We start from the raw sequence: 15,639 nt of genomic DNA on the forward strand, positions 1-15,639 counted from the left end.
CCATGATAAATTGCCCTTAGTGTCCAAAATTGCCCTTAGTGTTGGGTGGGGTTACTGGGTTATGGGGTTAGGGGGATAGGGTGGAGATGTTGACCTTGGGTAGGATGTTCTTTCCAAGAGCCGGTGCAGACTCGATGGGTTGAATGGCCTCCTTCTGCACTGTAAATTCTATAAAAGAGGAAGACGTAAGACTAGATGGAAGGATGCAGGGATGAGAAACTTAAACGCAGTGGAATTGGAAGAGGAATGGGTGACTGGCAAGAGGAGATGAAGATGAGTGATCAGCCAGCATTGTGGTGACCCAAGTAAAGTTTGATAAGCTGAAAAGAGAAGAAGATGTACATCTACTGGGGCCAGTTTTTACAAACATCTGTGTTGCTTCTCCTCTCGATATGTTGCAGTGTGACCGAATATCAAAAAGGCTCAGTGGAAATATTGGTTCAGATTTTTGTGGTAAAATTAAGTGAATTTATCAGAGCTATCTAGTGTTCAAGTCCAAATCTGTTTCTTATCCCTCTGATGCCAGTTTTCTTTCTCTATTTCTTTCCATGTCTTTTCCACGGCCTGAACGGCCAACCCAACGACTGATTCTGGTCCACAAAAGGGGCCAGCACGGCACTGGAGCGGTTCACGCCGCTCCAGCTGCTGATCCTGACACAAACTGGGTGCCGCGGGATCCGCACATGCGCAGTGGCACCGGCACCAACGCGCGCATGCGCAGTGCCTTCCTTCAACGTGCCGGCCACGACGCAACATGGTGAAGGACTACAGGGGCCGGCGCGGAAGAAACGAGGCCCCCAGCCAGAGAGGCCGGCCCGCCGATCGGTGGGTGCTGATTGCGGGCCAGATCGGAGGCTCCCCCCCCCACACAAGCCGCCCCCCGACCCTTCCACGCCGAGTTCCCGCCGGCTGAGAGCCGGTGCGGACGGTGCCGGCGGGACTCGGCGTTTTCACGACGCCTGCTCGGCCCAACCCGGGCCGAGAATCAGCAGGCTGGCCCCGTAGAGCAGCCCCCGACCGGCGCCGTGCCAACCCGGCCCCAGGCTGAGAGAATCCTGCCCCATGTCTGCCTTCTGTGATGGGCCAGGAAACCTGGATGTGAGCTGGATTAGAGAGCTATGACAACTTCCACTTTGGAAGCAATTAGGTTCCTGACCCACCACCAATTTGCGCCTCACCCTCCCCACAACATCACACATCCTGGGCTCTAACCTGCTGCAAGTGGGTATATTGAGTTTAAATTATGCCCTGGGATCAAGAATCCTTGGATCTGAATTGTTAAGCAGTAGACCTGCTCAGACCCTCTGGACAGCGCTGTGCTGAAATGTTGGTTTATTCACAATATGCCCACTACAAAATCCCATGGAAAGTCCATGGCCAAGGATAAGCATAATAATTGCTGACGTAATTCATTCACCACTTAAAACAAAATCCAGGCTTTTATATGTGATATTCAAAGGATACTGAATATGATAAAGATGTCTGATAAGCTTCACTAAACACCATGTTGACTATATCAACAAAGGCAAACTGCAACATTGAGAAACAGGATACCATTTTAATCTTATTCATCTTAAAGTTCTGTTTATTAATTGTCGTGTTCCTGGAACCTAACTACATTTATGTTGCACCATTAAATATGATGCCACATGTGGGGCTTTAAAAAAAATCTATTTTACGTTGCAGAAACAGAAGTACTGCCCCAGAACATTTAGATTTTTGTTTCTGGCACTATTGGTGATATTACAAGTGATGACACAAATGCTCTGCACATCAATGTGATTCTGGTAAACAAGTGACAGTGTTTAAATATTAACTTATTGATAAAAATTGATCATGTGGTAACTGATTGCCCCAATCTCTGTCCTCTGTTTCCTCCGTCCGGTGGTTGGAACATATAAAAAGAGTATAACGACTTGAGAAAGAGTTTGTGAGAAAGGACAGGTAGTGAGAAAACAGGAAAGAAAGCTCACTAATTACGCACCATGAAATGGACTTTGGTGCTGCTTTTCTGCATTACAGCAGCTCAAGCATCGATTCTTGATTACGATGAAGAAGAGGGTGACACTGATGAGCCTGAAGTACCAGGACATGGGGTAAGGAGTTTGATTTAAGTTGAGCTGTAGTGGGTGAAGAGTCACTTCACCACACAACACACACATTTATACCTTAGTATTCCTTTGCAAAGTCCAAATATGTATTCTTTCCTAACATTTAGAAATGAGGGCCATATTGTATAATCGCCCATAACTTTTCAAATTGAAATCCGCAGAGAATATAAAAGGAAAGAACACTGATAGGCTGCCCCTGTGTTAGTTAAATTATTTGCATTATATAATAATAATAATCTTTATTGTCACAAGTAGGTTTACATTAACACCGCAATGAAGTTACTGTGAAAATCCCCCAATCGCCACACTCTGGCGACTGTTCAGGTACACAAGAGGGAGAATTCAGAATATCCAATTCACCTAACAGAACGTCTTTCGGGACTTGTGGGAGGAAACCGGAGCAACCGGAGGAAACCCACGCAGACACGACACAGACAATGACCCAAACCGGGAATCGAACCTGGGACCCTGGAGCTGTGAAGCAACAGTGCTAACCATTGTGCTCCCGTGCCTGTTATGGATCAGTCAGTATGAAATTACAAGCAGTGTCTCGCAGATAAAGCTTTTCAATAATATGAAACCTGTAGTATAATGGCATCTGAATCTGACTTTTGAGCGAGATCACTGTCAGATGCCAATCTCAAATTCCTTAGGTTTCTCACTGCTGCAATGCCGAAGCAATTCTTTAAAAAAAAATTAAGGATTGAAAAATTCCCAGGGGCTGGAACTATTTTCCAGCGATATTAAAATTTAAATGGATAGTTCTTCCTTCACATAAATAGAGTAATTTCTTCATTAAAATAGTAAAGTCACCACATGTGAGGATGTTCATCATTTACGTGCCGCTATCATTAATTTGTAACCTAATTTTCAACACCAATAAATTTGCAAAATCTTTGCTGCTCATATCAACAATTAGACCAACCTTGCAATGCTAGTTAAAAGATCCTCCTGAACATGTTTAAATAGGCAGGGGCCATATTCTGAATTTCCTTGATTGGGAGTAACGCAAAGCTGGCAACGTAATTCAGTGCCAGTGATTTGTTTAATTGTTAAAGTAAGTGTCGGCCTTATGTATCTGCAGCCTTAGTTACCAGAGCCATTGCTGAACCTTGGATTTCTGCTGTAAACATGGCATATTCACGTCAGACAGGACTGTTGCTAGCAGCATTTTTGAAAACCTATACTAACCTGCGTTTCTCTTTCCATAGAGTGATGAAAACCACATTTTTAAAACCATATGCCCTTGGATTTCATGTTTCATATTATTGTTTAATACTGGGGGGGGGGGGGGGGGGGGGGGGGGAGAGAGAGAGGCTGGCCAAGCTTATAGTATAATTAGTGTTGGCTGCATCCATTGGCCCTCATTCTTATCACTGAAGGAAGTTTACAACATCTTGCTCATGTTAAACCAAATTAAAATGCATTGATATTGTTGAAAATGCGAAAATAGGAACTAGCATTTGTTTTGCACCTTTCTTACCCTCAACGTAATCTAGAGTACATCACATCCAATGAATTACATTTGAAATGTAATTATCATGATTTTGTAGACATACACAGTGACCAATGTTCGCCCGACAAGGTCCACATATACAGATGACTTTACCTGGGCTTTTAGAAATGTTGGTTGAAGAGCCAATGTTGCCTGCATCCATGGATGAATGGAAGCTTCTCGGCCACAGCAGAGATCAGCACAAGAAAACTGGTGCATTTAATTTCAGCTTGATTGCCTTGGACCAAAAGCAATGAACCAAAATGAGAAAGAGTCAGAAAGGAAAAAGGCATAAAAGTGGCACTCTTGCGTTACTTAATATGTTTATTAATCTCCCACAGCCTCCCCGTGGACACAGACCTGATATTACTGGCACCTACACAGGCAGAAGACACCCACCAGATAACCAGCGACAAAAAAGCAGATATGGGCCTAACCCCACTCCCTCTACCTCTCAATCCAGAAAAACTGGTGACAAAGAACTTCAGTCGAAAGGAGGATGCAAGCATATGAATGCAAATTTGGTAAGCCGGGGGAGAAGGAAAGAGAAAAAAAATGAGAGGATGTGAAAATGCAAATATTTAAGACAATACGGAAACATAGGGCCCAGTTATACTGCTTTAATTTGAATCCTAACTACATTTGATTTCAGGGCGTAGTGTGGATTAAAATTGGACCTATAACTGCAGCCATTTTTATCTCTGCAGCGTTACCAATAGAGGTGACCAGTACTGAGGATGCAGAGAGAAGGACAGTTCAGGCTCCATGTTCAGGCATCCTTGAAAGGCAAATAAGAAATGTGTTCAGTGTGTTGTGGCCAGGCAGGCCGCTCCCAGTGATCAGAGGTCAGGGTGGCCAATTCTTGTGGAGAATATCTTACACTTTGGTGTCCATGAGAGCAAGGGTGATGCTGCTCGACTTGTGAGCATGGAGACGGGGGTGGGGACAGTTGGGGGGGAGGGGGGGGGGGGGGTTGGTGAAGGTTGGCAGTGTAGCCATTGATACCTGGAGAGGGCCTTCATGGGGACCGGCTAGAAGTAAAGGTCAGCCCCTGCCTCCCAACCACAACCCCCGCCACCATTGCCTCCATAGCAGTAAGCTGCTGCAAGGCCCCCATGGTGTAGCTGTCGGTCTCCACAGGCGGCTGGGAGCCATGTTGATGTCAAGAAAGTCATGTGAAAATGGCTTCATTGGCCAGTTGATGGCATTTATTGGCTATACACCTCCAGTTGGTTGGGCATTGCACCACTACCATTCCTGTTGTTTGCAATTTGTCCTCGCAACAGGAAAATGTTGGTCTTTTGTCCTGACGCCGTCTGGCACCATTTTACAAGCCCCGCCCCCCCGGCCCTCTCCCCAGCCTACATAGAAGATACATAGAACAGTACAGCACAGAACAGGCCCTTCAGCCCTCGATGTTGTGCCGAGCAATGATCACCCCACTTAAACCCACGTAACCCGTATACCCAACAATCCCCCCATTAACCTTACACTACGGGCAATTTAGCATGGCCAATCCACCTAACCCGCACATCTTTGGACTGTGGGAGGAAACCGGAGCACCCGGAGGAAACCCACGCACACACGGGGAGGACGTGCAGACTCCACACAGACAGTGACCCAGCCGGGAATCGAACCTGGGACCCTGGAGCTGTGAAGCATTGATGCTAACCACCATGCTACCGTGAGGCCCCAAATTCAGCCCATTGTCTCTGAAACAGGCAGTAATATTGAAAGCGGATATTTAAAGGCTTCAAACTAAGTCATTGATGCCCATGGCCAGCATTTCCCCATTTCTGCTGTTTGAAGGTCGGCTGCAGGTTTCCCTATTTAAGTGTGGGGAGGGTCAGAGGATGCTACATTTTCAGATCTACTTTCTCTTAAAGTGACAGGCTGCCAGTTTTTTAACACCTGAAGTCTTACTTTGGATCAAAGAATTCCTGACGTGAAACATTTTTATTGCTGGAGGAGAGGTGTACACTGACCCCAGGGACTTGGGAGGACTGAGAGGCATCCACTCCCATACATGTTAATATTCTAGCAGTATTACTTGCGATCCCCCTTTGCCCTGAAATATGGGGAGACAGAGAAAGAAATTGAAAGGAGAGCACATTTGGTTGCTCTAGGGGGTTGGGGGGGGGGGGGGGGGGGGGGGCGTGCGCAACCTGCCATAGAGTGACCCCTGGCCACCCCCTGGCAAAGAGGGTGGTTTTGGTCTTCCCACAGTAATGAGAAGAAATTGTTCTTTCACCAAGGTTGGGTGTTGGACAGACAGTCTGAAAGTGGAGAGATGTGTTGCAGAGCTATATTTGGTTTTCTAGGTGTACAATGAGTAGATCATAGAATTTACAGTGCAGAAGGAGGCCATTCGACCCATCGCGTCTGCACCGGCTCCTGTAAAGAGCACCCTACCCAAGGTTAACACCTCCACTCTATCCCCATAACCCAGTAACCCTACCCAACACTAAGGGCAATTTTGGACACTAAGGGCAATTTATCATGTCCAATCCACCTAACCTGCACATCTTTGGACTGTGGGAGGAAACCGGAGCACCTGGAGGAAACCCACGCAAACACGGGGAGGATGTACAGACTCCGCACAGACAGTGACCCAAGCCGGAATTGAACCTGGGACCCTGGAGCTGTGAAGCGATTGTGCTATCCACAATGCTACCGGGCTGCCCGTAATAGCTCTGAAGGCTTAGATTCGCAAACGGTTAGTCCAAACCCATTGCAATTAGTTGTGGGAAGGTTTGCACCTCAACACTGTTAGTCTCACCTCAACTCTTTTCTTGGACCAACTGGGGGATCAGTTACATCTATCAGCCAGCAGTGCATCACAATAGAAATAAGGAGTTTGTTGCCTAGTACCCAAACCCACAACAATTTTTGCACAGGCCCAGAAAGCAATTGGCCCATGCCTCAGATTCTTTAGAATGGCAGAATTTCCCGAAGCCAAGAGATGGTAGATGCCGTGTTCTTTGTGTTCCACCTTAAAGAATTGCTCTTATTAGAACCATGAATATATCATTTGTTTATGGGCTATTGCCACGGGATCTTGAAAATCAGAAACAAACCCCCAAAGCAGCATTTATGATCTTCAGAGCTCGTCAGATACATATCTCCAAAATGTGAGAGTAAAATGAGAGATAAAGGGGCGATATAGGGTACATTTCCCACTGCTTTGCAGACAGTTAATGCTTATTCCCCAAGCACAAAGAAGGAAGAAAAGGGAAATGGGTGATAATTTCAGCCCTCTTGCCTTGCACAGGGATCTCTTTGTTGAAGTGGCTGCCTGGTAGTTGGTATTAAAGGGCTATGGATTGAAATATCTAAGAAGATGCAGACAGCAAGGACATTGAGGGGTGAAGAAAAAAATTGCGCTTTCTATCATGCAAATCACAAAGGGGTTTCATGTCTGGAGACCTTTGGACTTCTCTTTTGAGCTAACAGTCAGAAGGACTGCAGCTGAGTCCAGCCCCGATTCCAAGTTCAAGCCTTTGCCAAGGAGAAGGCCTGTGCCTAGTGAAAATTTAGCAACTAGTAAATTACCTGCACTCTAAAGTAAAGATGGGTTCAGGCATGTCAGGTAGAACACACATTTTGGATGAACTCTGTCTTGTTTGCCACCATCAGAGGAGGGCACCAGGGAATTGATCTCAAGTATTCACATTCCAAAGTGGGAGTGGACATGGAGATGTACTCTTTTGAAGCGCTGGTGCGGACTCGATGGGCCGAATGGCCTCCTTCTGCACTGTAGGGATTCTATGATTCTACCCATTGTATAATTAAGATGAGCACAGTTGCAATCCTTACATTGGAACGTTACATGACAGACGGAAAAAAGTGAACCGGCTATTTTTATCACTGAATAAACAACTTTGAGAGAACAGGTTAATAGATCATTCTAAATGAAAGTTATACAGGTTTTTACCCAATGTTATATTAATTCAGTTTTCCTGGCTAATCTGATATAAATCCATGATCATATCCTTTTATCAATTTCTCTTGAAGGGGGTGCTATGCCCAAATGGCTGTGAATTAAGGACTGCCCTTTTGAAGGAGGATGAGAGTATGCAACTAACGATTGCCAACTTAACGGCACATGTTTCATATCTTTATCGGTCTACAAATAGAATCCATGAATATGTAGGCAAGATGGATCAGGAAATGCAATCCAGAAAACCACACTATTCAGGTACAGATTTCTTGCATTTTGGTAAGCAATTTATCCACCTGAAGCAAGTCTGTTCAGCTAATTTCTGAACCTCCCAGAAATCAAACCTGTAAACTGCCAGTCGCAGTATCAAGTGACGGGAAGTTAATAGGGTGGCACAGTAGCACAGTGGTTCGCACAGGTTCAATTCCCGGCTTGGGCCACTGTCAGTGTGGAGTCTGCACCTTCTCCCCGTGTCTGCATGGGTTTCCTCCGGGTGCTCCGGTTTCCTCCCACAAGTCCTGAAAGATGTGCTGTTAGTTGAATTGGACATTCTGAATTCTCCCTCTGTGTACCCGAACAGGTGCTGGAGTGTGGCGACTAGGGGACTTTCACAGTAACTTCATTGCGGCGTTAATGTAAGCCGACTTGTGACACTAAACATTATTATTATTATTATGATTATTAATCTGCAGTAATATATATATATGTCTCTGCAGGTAATAAGAACCTGGTGGTTACACACAATACAGAGTTGGAAACGTATTTTTCAGCGATAAAAGAAAAGGTAAAAGGGCCACTTCCCTTTGCCATCAGCAAAATGCGTTTTATTCTGAACAGTCTCAAAAAGAAACTGGAAACACTTAAGAAAGCAGTACAAACTCAGGTTCAATTCTGTGAACACCCATGCACAGTTACCTGTAATATACCAGTAGTATCAGGCAAAGGTACGTACACTTAAAAACCATTTCAACATTCTTCTTTTCATTGTTTGTCATGAAACCCTGAGTTAGTGCGCGGTCAATTCCAGCCCCGTTCGATCCAGAGTTGCAACGCAGGTGAAATTACATTCTATATAAAGTACTCAAGGTCCTTGCTTGAGCCCAATTAACTTTAGTCACCAAAGTTTGTAACAATACAAAAGTAACCAATCATTAAACAGACTGGAAATGTAACTAACTATCTACAACAGTTTTCCCAAACCCCCCTTTCTAACTCACCCCACTCTCTGCACACACACACACACACAGACAAACAACACAGAGGGGAAAGGATGGTGGAAAGGGAAAGAAAATATTAATGTAAAATAAAAGGAAAAGGATCTTTGATGCTCTTGGATGACTTTCAGTCAATGCCTTTCTGAAGTTCTTGCTTTCATTTTGAACTCCATTCTAGACTTGAGATGACTCTTTTCTCTGGAAAAGTTATCTGCCTTCTCTGCAGATTCGGCATCATTTTAAGTTCTCAGGAAACGATATGCCGGGGATTCACTGCGTTCGGAACAACGGAGCCTTTCTTTCACTTCAGCAAACAGGAGAGAGGGAGAGAGAGCATTCCTTTCACTTTCAAGGCCTAATCAATTCTGCCACAATCTCTCAGAAAGCATCACACAGGAACTAATCACTGATCATTGTCAGGCAGAACATTGTCCCTGGTCAACCCACCAGTAGCCAGTTAAAGAGTCAAACCAACTTCCTCCAAAACTAGTTCTTAAAATCCACTTGGTGCTGAGGAGTCTGGCTTCTCATCTCTCAAACACAAACCTGGGAACACAGTGTCCTGACAAGCAGGCTGTTTCAAATTTGAGTCCTCTGCTTAGAGGCATAACCCGAAAATGGGCCCACGGACCAAAATGATAAAATAACATAAAAGAAATTAGATCAAAGGAAATAAACATGAAGGACTGGTACATGTTACATATCTTTCCATTTTCCCAATTACAAGATAAATTTAGTTGCGTCTTTGTTTTGCAGAATGTAACGACATTTACAGCAAAGGTGGTAGAAAATCTCAGCTCTATTTAATCCAACCAGATTCACACAAACTGCCTTACAAAATCTACTGTGACATGGTAACAGAACAAGGAGGTACCTATTTTGTGCTTCATAAAATAGTCTGTTCATGAATAACGTAAACTTCTGCATGTCATTCAATGCTGCTGCTTTTTCATTTGGAATATAAATGTTTTCCAGGATGGGCACTGATTCAAAATAGACAGGATGGTAGCGTGGACTTTGGCAGATCTTGGGATGCCTACAAAGCTGGATTCGGTAACATAGCATCTGATGTGGGGAAAGGCTTTTGCGATACTCCAGGTGAGATTATTAAAGTGCCTCTGGAAAATTGACTCTCTTTCAAACAAGCATGCCATAGTTCACTACAGTGTGCCGACCAGCTTAAAATGAAAGCTTCAAAGGGAATTGGCCGAACAACAATGATTTGGTTGCAATAATGGGGCCACATATGGTCCTTGGTTTGGCGGTGCGAGCGGGCCCCCAGGGTCCTGGGGGGGCGCGGGGCGATCGGACCCCGGCCCCCACAGTGGCCTGGCCCGTGATCGGGGCCCACCGATCGGCGGGCGGGCCAGTGCCGTGGGGGCACTCTTTTTCTTCCGCCACGGCCTCCACCATGGCGGAGGCAGAAGAGACCCCCTCCACCGCGCATGCGCCGAAGCGTCAGCGGTCGCTGTCGACTCACGCCGACCGGCGAAGGCCTTTCGGCCAGCCCCGACGCCGATCGACGTAGCGCCAAAGGCCGTTGGCGCCAGTTTTGGCGGCAGTCGGCGGAGTGGGAGCCACTCCGGCGTGGGCCTAGCCCCTAAAGGTGCGGAGATTTCCGCACCTTTGAGGAGGCCCGACGCCGGAGTGGTTGGCGCCACTCCGCTACGCCGGGACCCCCCGCCTCGCCGGGTAGGGGAGAATTTCGCCCGTGGTTAATATTTCAGTTAATTCTTCATCAGAAGTAATAATCATTGAGTTTGTATTGAGAGATGCATCCAAAGTATTAATTCAACTTTCTCTTTCAGATGCTGATTGACTTTTGTGGGTTTACTATTGGAACTAAACATTGAAATGCAGCTGCTTTTAGCAGCTAATAACTGAACTAATTAATTACTTTTCTAGTGAAAATTTTATTTTACCAAGTGAGGTCTCAATGGAGTAAAATGCCTCTTTTCACGAAGATATGTCAGAGTGGTGTCACCAGCTCTTAGATTCTGGAAGTATTATCAGCAACTTGAACATGTTTTCAATTTCACCCTATACTCTACACGATAACTGCATCAAAATCTACTCAGATATAGAATGAGAACAGACAAGGAACGCAGATTTATCTGTCTTCTTAAACTCATGTGAACTCGCTGCACATTTCCTACACTTTCAATTTTCTTTTGCAATTTCTAGTATCTTCATTTTTAACTTTTAAATCTCACATCATTTATGTTATAAAGTACGCTCATTTAAAAAAAAATTGTTTTGAATACCCAATTATTCTTTTCCAATTAAGGGGCAATTTAGTGTGGACAATCCACCTAGCCTGCATATCTGTGTTTTGTGGGAGTGAGACCCACACAGACACGGGGAGAACGTGTAAACTCCACACGGACAGTGACCCAGGGCTGGGATCGACCTCGGATCCACAGCGCCATAGGCATTAGTGCTAACCATATCACCCTGTTTTAAAGTATACCCATGATTGAATAATAAGCTTTCAAATGGTACCATACTTTCAACAGTAGCATCTTTTTAACTTCAATTCTTGACACCAATACCTTCCCAATATATGAAAAATATAACTAATCTTTTAGAACCGATAAATATCTGTTCTAAACCTTTTCAATATGTGCTTTGTTTTATTTGTTATCAATTTCCTCAGCTTTTCTGCATACCATAATTTGGTCCTGTAGGCATCTATTGTGCTCAGTGCTCAGCAGGCGGCACGATAGCACCGTGGTTAGCACTGTTGCTTCACAGCTCCAGGGCCCCTAGTTCGATTGCTGGCTTGGGTCACTGTCTGTGCGGAGTCTGCATGTTCTCCCTGTGTCCGCGTGGGTTTCCTCCGGGTGCTCCAGTTTCCTCCCACAGGTCCTGAAAGCTGTCAGGAAATTTGGACATTCTGAATTCTCCCTCAGTGTACCCGAACAGGCGCCGGAATGTGGCGACTCGTGGATTTTCACAGTAACTTCATTGCAGTGTTAATGTAAGCCTATTTGTGACAATAAAGATTATTATTATTGTAAGTGGGCAGCACGGTGGCACAGTGGTTAGCAATGCTGCCTCACGGCACCGAGGTCCCAGGTTCAATCCTGGCTCTGGGTCACTGTCCGTGTGGAGTTTGCACATTCTCCCCGTGTCTGCGTGGGTTTCGCCCCCACAACCCAAAGATATGCAGGCTAGGTGGATTGGCCACACTAAATTGACCCTTAATTGGAAAAAATGAATTGGGTACTCTAAATTTTTTTTTTTTTAATTCTCTCCCAAACCTAAGAGTTTTAGGGCAATCTTAACACACCAATGGTGTACTGCCTTCAGCTGAAAACTGGTTCAACTGAAGAAGGCCGGCCGAGCGAGACTTCTGTCTCAATTTAGAAAGATGCCAATAGTTATGACTCAGATCCATCTACCTAACCTCCTCTCCTCTCCACTGAAAGTGTTATCTTCTTTTGGGGGTTTGGTTCCTTTATTGCTGAGGTACCGAGTGACTATGCTGCAAGACTAAGCAGCTGTGTGAAGACGTATCTCGGCCAAATTTAATCCTCGTCTCACCATGACTTCCCCACTTGCATATTCTTGGGACTGGCCACTGGACTGTGCTGAGGAGCACAATCCTAGAAGATTTCTTCCTCCATAATCCAGGGGAATTAAGGCCAACTGAGACTACTCAACTCAACCCAAAACAGTAACCAAAAATAGGACCTTCCAGATCTGTACCAGAACCCTTTTGATGTGTTAGATCGTAGTGCACTTTATTCTGCTGCTATTCTGTGGGATAAAAGTTGTTCTTTTCTTAAACTTTCTTCCAGGTGAATATTGGCTTGGAAATGACCGAATCAGCTATTTGACAAAACTGGAGAATACAGAGCTGCTTTTTGAAATGAAAGACTGGGAAAATAATAGATTAACTGCTGAGTATGGCAAATTTGTGGTCCAAAATGAAGCCAATTTGTATCGACTATCAGTTGATAGGTACTTTGGAAATGCTGGCAATACACTTATGGAAGGTAGCAAAACTCTCTATGGAGTTAATCGAACAATGACAATTCATCAGAACATGGTGTTCAGTACATATGATAGAGACAATGATGGATGGTAAGTCTGAGAGAACAACTTGTCCTCATTTTTTGCTGTTAATGTTTTGACCCCCCAAACAACTCCCGGTCAATTAATTTAAAATGAATGGCAGAGGAATCAGCCACCATACTCTTATGTTCTGAATTGGGAAATCTACTGGAATTCTTTGAGGATGTAACTGGTAGAGTTGACCAGGGAGAACCAGTAGATGCGGTTTATTGAGAATTTCAGAAGGCCTATGACAAGGTCTCACATAGCAGATTACTATGTAAAGCACATGTCGGGGGATGGTTAAAGATGGCGGCCCCCACGGATAACACAAGGCTGATGACGCATCCGAAGGGGGCGGTGCCGGCAGACACGCAGCCACACTGTGGGGTCTGCGGGCCTGTGAGTCTGTGAGTCGGACCTGCGATTTAGAAGCTTTGGATCTGGCCAGGCAGACTGTGGCAAAGTGTCCTTCCTTGCCGCAGTCGCCACAGGTCGCGTTCCAAGCCGGGAAACACTATCTGAGGTGCTGGTCCTGGCCGCAGAAATAGCAGGGCAGCCCCCTGGGTTGGGCGGGCAGCCGCACAGCACAGGCCTGGGATACCCTCTTGAGGGAATCGCGTGGTCGGAGGGGAAAGTATTGAGGCTCTGGAAAGCTACTTCTAAGGAGGTGGATAGCTATACCGTCTCTTCTAGGTCGAGGGCGCCCTTTTCGAGCAGGCGCTGTCTGACGTAGTTGGACCGGACTCCAGCCACATAACGTCCCGGATGGCAAGTTCCATGTGCTGTGAGGCCGTGACTTCCTTGTAATTGCAGTTTCGAACGACTACCCTCAGGTCACATAGGCATTCCTCCAGCCATTCCCCGGGGTGTTGACGACGAGTGGTGAGGAGATGCCGCGTGAACACTTCTTTCACCGGCTTCACGTAATGTCTTTTCAGGATCGCGACCGCGTCTACGTACGTGGTCGCTTCCTCGATTAGTACGGAGATTCTGTGGCTCACCCGGGCGTGGAGGAGACTCAGTTTCTGTGCCTCGGTGACGGCGGGCGAGGAGGAGGCGGCGAGGTCAGCCTCAAAGCAGCGAAGCCAGTGCGAAAAGATTCCTTTGGCTTCAGCTGCCTGTGGGTCGAGTTCCAGTCGATCCGGTTTGAGGGCGGCTTCCATAGCGATATCTTAGCTGATTAAATTGATGAGACCATCAATTCACACGTGACGAAGAGTAGAAGTGAACAGTCGTTTTAATCAGCTAGATCTGTGCCTGCCTGCGACTGCTCTGTATTGAGTGTCACCTACAGGCTGCAGATTCATATACCACCCCCAGGGGGCGGAGCCATCAGCGGAGCCCACAAGGGCATCAACATAAAACAATACAATGTAATGCAATAGAATGATGAATGGTAGCAGTAATACATTCACCACACCTATCACCCTAGCATATTATCACAGCACAAGAGGCTTTTTAAAGGTTTGTCCTGTTTGAGATCAACGTTTCTTCCACCCAATGAATCCCTAAAATGAACATTAATACATTGTCCCCCATAATCTTGTGCTTGTTTTCCTGTATGTAGCTTGCTGATAAGTTTTAACATGTCAATGTATTTCAACACAAGGAGGGTACCCAAAACTGTTTTAACATTGACAGGTTACCTGGAGACTTAACCAAACAGTGTGCCAGAGAAGATGGTGGTGGTTGGTGGTATAATCGCTGTCATTCTTCAAATCCAAATGGTAGATATTATTGGGGTGGAAATTACACAAGACAAATGGCAAAACATGGCACAGATGATGGAATTGTATGGATGGACTTTAAAGGATCATGGTATTCTATGAAGACGATGAGCATGAAAATCCGGCCAGTGTTCATAAATATTCAAAATATTCCAAACCCGGGACTACCCGGCAGCCCTCAAGCAACCCTTGACAATTAATAGGTTCAAAAACTTAAAAATGTTATGAAAAATAATAAACTGGATGAAAATGTCATAATTTTATTTTTATTTGTAAACTATCACTGTATTACTCACAGAAGATGATGATTCAAGTTTTCAAGTCAAAAATGTTTGTGAATTCCTGAACGCATTAAAATATGAACGTTATAAATACATTGCGTATGATTTTACCCCGGGATTTGGTACTCTGACGAAGTAATCTACTTTATTGATTGAATGTTAAAGATGGAGGGCACGATTCAGCCGCTGCATTGCGCCTGGCGTGGATCCGTGCACGCCGGTTAAATCGCGGGAGAGGCCAAAATTGGGATCCACGGCAGGTGCAAATCGGTTCGCGATCGAACTGGCCATTTTCATTGGCAGATTCGAGATCCCGCCTAGACACGGCAAGACACCATTTGAAACCAGTTAATGCCACTCTTCCATTCATTAATGAGATGGGAGCCCATCTAACAGCCTCCCAGGAATTAACCAGCTCCCCAGAGAGAGGTCACAAAGCCGCCTTTAGCATTCCTATTTAAAAAGAGGAACTGAGAGCACTGGCTGCTGAGGGGGTCAGAGGAGATGAGTAGCCATTTTCATTTTCGGGGGTGCAGCCCAGGGGCACTGGAGCTGGTTCCAGTGAGATCGGGCTGTGTGGGAGGGTCTGCAGAGCTGCGGCTCCTGGACGGAGAATGGCACTGACACGTGGAACAAGTCACACATTGACGGATAGATCATTTCTACGGCAAAGTTCTGGACCTGATTCTCAGGCTTATCCTCTGTTTCTGTTCAGGAACCTGTGAGGGGTAATACCATCATGTTGTTATAGCTTTGTACTGGTACCAATATAGAACTGTGTTGTTTCCTTGTTGTTTAATGGTTAGCGT

The 15,639-nt window shown here is 45.5% G+C and overlaps 1 protein-coding gene across 1 annotated transcript; it reads left to right on the top strand.

The window, feature by feature from the left end:
- Nucleotides 1-1,905: 1,905 nt before the first annotated feature.
- On the top strand, nt 1,906-14,923 carry fgb (fibrinogen beta chain). Its single transcript, XM_038792039.1, has 8 exons — nt 1,906-2,096; nt 3,948-4,130; nt 7,621-7,804; nt 8,263-8,490; nt 9,517-9,630; nt 9,736-9,858; nt 12,564-12,849; nt 14,464-14,923. The coding sequence occupies exons 1-8, from the start codon at nt 1,986-1,988 to the stop codon at nt 14,747-14,749; spliced, it is 1,515 nt and encodes a 504-aa protein (XP_038647967.1). The 5' UTR covers nt 1,906-1,985; the 3' UTR covers nt 14,750-14,923.
- The last annotated feature ends 716 nt before the right edge of the window (nt 14,924-15,639 follow it).

Source organism: Scyliorhinus canicula, chromosome 3, assembly GCF_902713615.1.
Source record: "Scyliorhinus canicula chromosome 3, sScyCan1.1, whole genome shotgun sequence".
Taxonomy (NCBI): Eukaryota; Metazoa; Chordata; class Chondrichthyes; order Carcharhiniformes; family Scyliorhinidae; genus Scyliorhinus; species Scyliorhinus canicula.